The 8,606-nt window shown below is 37.8% G+C and overlaps 1 protein-coding gene across 5 annotated transcripts in view; it reads left to right on the top strand.

Annotated features, from left to right (window-relative positions):
- The window catches only part of HS3ST5 (heparan sulfate-glucosamine 3-sulfotransferase 5), a 263,151-nt gene extending 261,013 nt beyond the window's left edge, over positions 1 to 2,138 (top strand). For all 5 annotated transcript variants that reach the window (XM_081294508.1, XM_081294510.1, XM_081294509.1 and 2 more), the window contains one exon: positions 385 to 2,138. In XM_081294508.1, the coding sequence (XP_081150634.1) occupies positions 385 to 1,318 (934 nt within the window). In that variant the 3' untranslated portion in view covers positions 1,319 to 2,138. The remainder of the gene's footprint in view (positions 1 to 384) is intronic.
- Positions 2,139 to 8,606: the final 6,468 nt, after the last annotated feature.

The following is an 8,606-nucleotide window of genomic DNA, read 5'->3' as shown; positions in this document are numbered from 1 at the left end:
CCTCCCAACTGAAGATTATAATCTTCTCCCTTTCACATTTTCTAAATGATTTTAACTGGTGAGCTGTTGAAAAGCTATTAGTATGGCTGGTGTCACTTATCTGTCCTGTACTATGAGCATAAGTACATGCTGGAGTCAATTAAGTGCATGGTGAATAAAAATTTTAAGGAGTGCTAATAAAAAAATCCCATCAATTATATATGCTCCATTTAATACAGGGTTATTTAAAATAAAATTTTCCAAACATATGTTCATTATGGATTGCAGCAGGCTGGGCACCAGTGATTTTATTTATGCATTGAAAGTCTTAGTCTGACTGGTGAAGTAGAAAAATGAGAAGTTAGTTACAATGAGCTTCTTACAGTGTGTCTCTGTTGCTTGCAGGCTACAACCTCTTTGCCCCGTTGAAGGCCGATTTGGTGGAGCCCGCAGTCAGGTTGAATTGCCACTCCGCGCCCTACAGTTTAAGCGTGGCCTGCTCCATGAGTTCCGGAAGGGCAACACTTCCAAGGAGCAGGTTCGCCTCCATGACCTGGTCCAGCAACTCCCGAAGGCCATTATCATTGGGGTGAGGAAAGGGGGCACAAGGGCCCTGCTAGAGATGCTGAACCTCCATCCAGCAGTGGTCAAAGCCTCTCAAGAAATCCACTTTTTTGACAATGATGAGAACTATGCCAAGGGCATTGAGTGGTATAGGAAAAAGATGCCTTTTTCCTACCCTCAGCAGATCACAATTGAAAAAAGCCCAGCATATTTTATCACGGAGGAGGTTCCAGAAAGGATTTACAAAATGAACTCATCCATCAAGTTGTTGATTATTGTCAGGGAGCCAACCACAAGAGCTATTTCTGATTACACTCAGGTGCTAGAAGGGAAGGAGAGGAAGAACAAAACCTATTACAAGTTTGAGAAGCTGGCCATAGACCCTAATACCTGTGAAGTGAACACAAAATATAAGGCAGTAAGAACCAGCATCTACACCAAACATCTAGAAAGGTGGTTGAAATATTTTCCAATTGAGCAATTTCACATTGTGGATGGAGACCGCCTCATCACGGAACCTCTGCCAGAACTTCAGCTCGTGGAGAAGTTCCTAAATCTTCCTCCAAGGATAAGCCAATACAACTTGTATTTCAATGCTACCAGAGGGTTTTACTGCTTACGGTTTAACATTATCTTTAATAAGTGCCTGGCGGGCAGCAAGGGGCGCATTCATCCAGAGGTGGACCCCTCTGTCATTACCAAATTGCGCAAATTCTTTCACCCTTTTAATCAAAAATTTTACCAGATCACCGGGAGGACATTGAACTGGCCCTAAAACAATACCCTACAACACTGTGTGTTGTTCCTGGGGACACACAAGGTCTCCTCTAGATTAAAATATGCACTTTTCTTAGACACAACTATCCAAGTCATTTTTCCATGTATACTTGTACATAATACAGTGTGTGACCAAATATGATATCAGTTTTTTTCTACTGAAAATTTACAAAAATAAATAAGTAAGTTGATGTCTGCAAAGTTGCATCTTTTAAGCTATTTTACAAAAAAAAAAAAAAGAAGAAGAAGAAGAGGTGGTGGTAAAGGAAAAAGTGACTTCAGCTATTCTCAAAGAGTTAGTCTTCCTTTGATTCAGAATTTGTCACCTGCCATTTTTATAGATTAAGCCAAAAGATGAATGTGTGGAAATGTACCAATAGCTGTGAAGCTTCAGGAAGTAGAGGATTCAGTTATGCATTCTTTTTCCCAAGGGAAAGCTGGCTTTATTCAGACACTGAATTGGTGCCATGAAAACAAAACAAAACAAAAATGCTATTTTCTTATTATTTAAAAAAATGTCTTATCTCATAAAATTGACATTGTTCCAAAGTTCTTGTGGTGATTTTGCACTATTGTTTTCTTGTATGAGCCATGGTGTCACTTGTAGCATGTCAATCACACATTGGAAACTCAAGTCCTTTACTTCCATGTTGTATGTCAAGAAAGAGAAATGTCATGTATATAGTGTATAATGCTGTAAATACCAGTTTCACACTAAGTAATTCTATTTTGTAAACTGAATATGGCTATTTAATTTATTGTGAAAATTAAATTTATTGTGGTATTTAAAAATGGAATGGATTAAAATTACTCTATGTGCACATTTTTTAAAACTCATTTTGTCTTATGTGCCCCCTGCTGGCTTCCAGAATGGAAGCTATTTATGTGCATCCAGGGCACTTGGAAAGGATGCTTCTCTATTGGATTTCTATACCCTTGTGAAAAGATATTACCAAGTGAGGCTGAGCATATATTTTTAAAAGTCTCAACAGTCTGAAAATCAAGTAATAATAGCCACCTCAAAGAACCCTAATGCTGCTATGCTACAACTTTGTAACAGTTAATCTACTTGCAGTTACTGTCTTGCCAGAGAGAGATGAGGAATATATTAACAGAACTGAGGCACAGAAGAATCACAGTTTTACCTGAGACTCAAATCAGAATCAAAAAGGTAGAGAAATGAAATAAAATAAGATTAGAAAACTTGTGTGGCCTCTATACTGAAAAGCTGCTGGTGCTCCAAAATGAATATGAGTTCTCAGAATTTTCTTGGAGATGAAAATATATCAATCTGCTCAGAAATGATTGAATTGCCTAATGTCACTATAACTAACATAAATATATGGCTCCTATTTCCACCTAGAGAAATTAATGCTAAATTAGGTGTCTCCCTAATATCAGATACACTATTATTATGCTTAGATGTAATTCAGAGAAATGTAGAAAGAAGTGTAACAGGCACAACAAAATGATTGGTTTTTCACCATCGTATTTGCTTATCCAATGGAAAACATCTGGGAGGGCTTTGTTCAAAACCATTTAGAGAGTGCTAGAGAAATCAGCCAATTATAATGGATCCCCCTTTGTTGTAAGAAGTGTTGATTTTTCTCTATGAGTTGCTTCTCTTGTCCAGTGATTTGAAGGTGGACTTTTCTAAATAAATAGATAGCCCTTTCCCCTCCAGTGTCGGTATATTTTGCTTCTCAAACCACAGCCTTGGTAATTATCTCTTCTGTTTGAGTTAGCAATGATGCTGTGCTCTCAGCATGATACAGGCATGACACCAACAGGCACTGGCAGGTGGCTGCTCATTCAGTGCAGTGACTCCAGAAGGGGAGCCTTAGGTCTAAGGATCAGTCGCTTTTTTCCTAAGCCAAGAATGATGTCAACAGGAGCCTGGTTCCTCATTTCCCTCATCTCTCAGATAACCATCAGAGTACTCTTTGAATACTACATTTCATGACATAAACACAGTCCTATCATTAACTTCATAAAAATATTTCTAGAGCTCTGCACAGCTCACACAGTTTCCTACCAGTGACTGTCAAAGTATGGCCCATTGGAATTCTGATGCTTCAAAAATTCAACCAAGTTAATGAAATGAAACTTCTCAGTCATTTTTATATTCCAAATTTTTATTTTTTTATTTCTAAGTTTTATAATTGATTATATTTATGAAGTAATTTTATAATTTTATAATATAAAGTATAAATGAAGCTCATTAATGTATCTATCACCTCAAACATTTAATATTTTTGTGATCAAAACCTTAGAGATTTTCTTTGTGATATTGAAATGTATAGTACTCAGTTATCAGCTTAGGTCAGCAGACATCCTTGATAAAAAAAATCAGACTTATTTCTCCTACCTAATGAAGGCTTTGTACTGTTATGAACAATGCATATTAGAGTTTATTCCAAGATTTTATTTAACTATGCCAACAACTATAATTTGTTATTTTCAGTTCAATAAGCCAGTATTTCCTCATCATATCCAGGAAAACAGAAAGTATTGTGATTTCCAGGTGTTCTCTTTCCTAAATAAGTTTGAGAATTGTTTCAAATCTTGAAACCTCTGCACGGAAACCCAAAACAAGAGACCTCATGTGTGAGAATTTGGGGTGGCATGTTTTATTTCAATGGAAAAACAGTCACCACCACTGCTGATTAAGCCAGATAGGGGGAAATAAAAATCCTACAGTTTAATAACACACCTTCACTGTAGATTGTAAACCTCCTGGTTTAGAAAAATGTTTCCTGTTGTCATCAGACAGGCAACAGGCCTCTGGAGAAATCTTCAGCTCATTACAAGTGCTCCACTGGGGATCCCTTTAATAAGTTTACTCCTTCTACATCATGAACCCCTTGCTTTCCTTCCAGGGCCTTGACAGCACCATACAGTTTTGTCAAGCAATTCCAACTGCAAAAAGAAAAACTGTTTAAGCAGTGGTGACATTTCTGAGGAATGATAAAGCTGAAACAACACCATCTTGGTAGTCAAGAAATTCAAACTGTGCTTGTATAAACCGCTCAAGTTAGAGAGAGAGACTAGGAAACAGAGAGAAAAGGGACAAACCTATACAGATGAACATCCTCAAACTCCAAATCCATCATGTACCCAACCTGAAACCACCATATATACATAAACCGTAAATTAATTAAGGTACTGACTTTTTCCACTAATTATAACATGGCATAGGTGAAGTCTAAGATATTTTGTTCCGTTGTTAATACATGATAAGTCAAAGGCTTTTAATCTTGTCTGATCTTAGATTTGGCACATTTTGTGTTGATGGGCTACCAAAAATAGCCATCTGCCTACTCAGGTCCTACTGACAAAGCTGAGGCAGACTTTTGAGAGCTTGTGCACCTGGCACAAGGGCCTTCCTGGAGGACAATCTCAAGGACCCAATGAGAGGATTACCTGGGACACTGAAGACATATTGCTGCTAAGAGAATGTGGGAACAAGTGCAGTCCAAATCCAGGCTTGCTGATAAGCTTTTGCTTTGTTCAATTAGCTGTTTGCTAAATCTGATTGCTTTCATAAGCCTAATTTGAGAATTTTGCAGAGATGGAGAATTTCAAATGATCCAGCATTTTTATGCTGAAATCTTTTGTACTGTTTTCGCACACTCAGCAGCCATTTTCCACTAAGGAGAACAGTCTACAGTTTAAGGAAACAGAAAACTTTGCAGAACGGTTATTCCTCCTAAAATGACTAAGTGCAGCAAAATCCTCAATTTGAGCTAACAAGGTGGAAATATAGAACATTTTAAAGCAAATCCAATGCAATTATTGCCGAGTAGACAAAGTGACAAACAATAGTAACAATATGATAAAAAGCAAATACTCAGTTGCACCTCTTTCACTAAATAAACACCTATTAATTGGCTTGTTGGATTTCTTTTCCAAGTTGGCATTTATCAAGTATTTCACAATAATGTCTTTTTAAGTTGGTTATTCAAGCTCCCTAGCATCTGCTTATTAATTTGTGTAGTAAACTTTTATAGCTAATGCAAGAATAAAATCTAGGCCAAAATATCATTGTTGGGTAAAGTTCCAATTACAGCACTTTACTACACATCTTACAAAAACAATTTCCCCACATTTTAAGATTCCTTTCCAAGTAAATTTTATTGTCCCTTTTATGAGTAAGAATGTTTAATGCATAACAATTAAAAGTGGATTTGAGGAGTTGAAAGGCAGAATCAAACTGATAGCAATATGCATTTCCAATAGAAATCATCTGATTGATATTCCAAGAGCAAGTGTCTCTTATTTAAAGGCAGCTCAGTTGAAAGGCAAGTCTCATCCAGACATATCAAGTAGGCAGGAGCACGCTTGGTACCTTATCAGGCAGGTTCTATCATGAATTTGTGAACCATATCAGTCTGCTAGATTTGGGGAAGCTGTTGGTGAAAAGATTTATTATTTCTAAACATATGTGTCATCCCCCTTCAAAAAACAATCTGTCAACAAGCTCGTGAGTCACTCCCCATAGACTTGAACCATTTCAGAGAACTATCTTACCTTGTGCATTCCTAAATCCACACACCTCTGCTTTGTATTTTCTTTCTCCTAAAGAGAAAGAGAACCATCTTTAAGACCAACTGCAAAACTGCTCATTTCTTTGGGAAGAACAAATAAAATTCACCTAAAGATTTATACATATGGTATCAAGGGACTTAGGATTGATGCATGTCAGGTAAGCTAACAACACTAGGTCCTAAAATTAACTTTAATTCAACTGTTTAAAAGTGAAACTTTCTGCAACCCAAGATGACAGTGTGGCCAAACCAAGCAGAATTAGTAGTGTGAGAAGGTGAGTCAAAGTTCAGAAGTTGCAAAGGAAAACAAACTGATCAGCCTGGAGATGGGAAGGAAGGCTTCAGTGGGGCCATGCGGGAAGCTCACAGCTTCTCTCCAGTGTCTGGAAAAGCAAGCTTCTCACCAAGCAGGAAGAGTACTCTTGGAAGATGAGGGAAACAACAGAGGAAAAGCATCGGTGTGAGAAGGACTGGCAAATCAAGGGAAGCTGGAAGTCAGGTCATATGTAAGAGAAGGTAGAGGACAAGATAGAAGATGGTGCTAGAGGTCCCCAGGACCTAGGGAGTCCAGGTACCACATCCTTGAAGGGATCCTGCCAGGAACCCTGAGCATCCTGCCTCCTGGGATCTGTGCCCAGCTGATCCTCAGAAACTAAGGACTTAACAATGGAAAAATTTATCTCCAAAGTTTTCTTTAGAAGAGAAAATGATCAAATAATCAGTGTACCATAGAATAACTATTTTCCTTTCCACCTTTCTTTAATTTGGTTCTCTCACTTGTCATCACAGACAGTAGCTTGGTTGAAGTTGATGGTACCTCCATATCTGACTCGTTTCCCCTCCAGGACTGAGGCAAAGTGTCTTTTCAATGTCAACTCTAGGTGTATTGACCATGGGAGGGCCATATTTTCTTCTTACCACTGAGCCTCTTTCTATAGCTCTACCCACTTTGAGATTTAATTCAGGAAACACAGGAATGAAAAGAAAACTAAAGATTCTTCTGCAAGGGAGTTAAAATAGTGTTTTCAAAACTCATCAGGAAATTTATTTATTTCATCAAAAACAAAGCAAATATAAGCTAAATTTCTGGGTGAATTGAACAAGCCAATTTGTCTCCCATTTATTGAGAGGATTAGACTGGGACATTTAAGTTCTTTCATACAACATTGGGCCACTCCATGAAAGTGATTACTGGAGCATTCCTTGTGACCCTGAACATCCAGAATCGGGGAGATGAAAGTAGAGGGGAAAGGAGGTGTTGACTCCAGGAACTTTACCACCCTTGTGCACACAAGTTCTCCAAAAAGCTGTATGTCTGGATTCTGTCCTTGAGAGATATTATTTATTGTCATTCCCTTACAACTGAATTTCCTTCAACTCAAACTTACTCTCAACTTTGCCTTTCATTTTTCCTCTCCCTTCCTGCATTGATCAACTTTTGCACAAGGACAAACCACCCTCAAAACTATTGCTCAGCAGGACAATTCTGTTCTGACCCAGCTTAACTCCTCTCTGCTGGCCTCTTGCTTACCTGTGGTTTGTCATCAGTTAGTGACCAGATGATCAAAATTGGTATCTCTCAAATATCTGGTATCTTGAGCTTCTTGATTGGTGCTGTGTTCCAGTGCTGGCTATTGGTTTGGTGACAAAGGTTCCTGGGCTGTTGTGTTTCTTATCCCAGAGCAGACTCACTCACCTGGGCTTCTTCTCATGGTACTTGGAATGAATGAGAACAGCAACAGAGGGAAAGTCCCAATGCACAAGCTCTTTTTAAGAATCTATTTTAATCATGTTTGCAATTGTCCCATTGGCCAAAGTATGTTACAGGACCAAGTCCAAAGTTGGCATGAAAGGAGATTCTATAAAGGTATGAATATGGAAAAGGAACTAATCTCTTTAAAATAATATACCACATCACTCAACCTTGACTTTATCTTGATGAAAATTGTAGTAATTTTAGTTATGATTTACTGAACTTCATTTGTATTAATTCCTAAAGAAACATATAATGGATATAAGAAGAGTGGCAGAATGATACCCTTGTTTTAGTCAGTTTTTCCATCACTGTGACCAAAATTTTAGAAGAGGAAAAGTTTATTTGGTACTCAAAATTTCAGAGGTCTCTGTTCATAGATGGCCAACTCCATTGCTCTGTGCCTGAGCTGAGTCAGAACATCATGGCAGAAAGGTATAAAGTAGGAAAGTAGCTCAAAACATGGGTTCAAGAAGCAGAGAGATACTTCTCTTCTCACCAGGACAAAATATAAACCCCAAAGGAAAGCCCTAGTGACCCACCTACTCCAGCCACACTCTGCCTTTCTACAGTTATTACCCAATCCTATCAGGGGATTAATGCACTGATTAGGTTAAGACTCTGATAACCCAATCTTTTCACCTCTAAATCTTCTTATAGTAGCTCATACATGAGCTTTTGGGTGACACCTAATGTCTAAACCATAACACCCTTCTTCCAAATATATATTTCAGGCAAATATAAATATATTACTACACATTCTGGAAGGCTGAAGAGCCTCATTAATGCAGACAGTGAAAAAGAGACAAAGACGCAGTGATAAAAACTCAAAGCAAACCTTTTTTCTTCTGAACATCTCCATTGAAGCTCAAAGTATTTTTTAAAAATAGCTTTAATGATAAGTTATAGATAAGTGTATGGCAAAGTATAGAAAATATGACATTTCAAAATGTCTCTAACATATGGTTTTTATGCTGAAAAAAAAT

This window comes from Spermophilus citellus (assembly GCF_964194105.1).
Source record: "Spermophilus citellus genome assembly, chromosome: 5".
Lineage (NCBI taxonomy): Eukaryota > Metazoa > Chordata > Mammalia > Rodentia > Sciuridae > Spermophilus > Spermophilus citellus.
The sequence above is the reverse complement of the archived record's forward strand: the minus strand, read 5'-3'. Positions and strand labels throughout refer to the sequence as shown.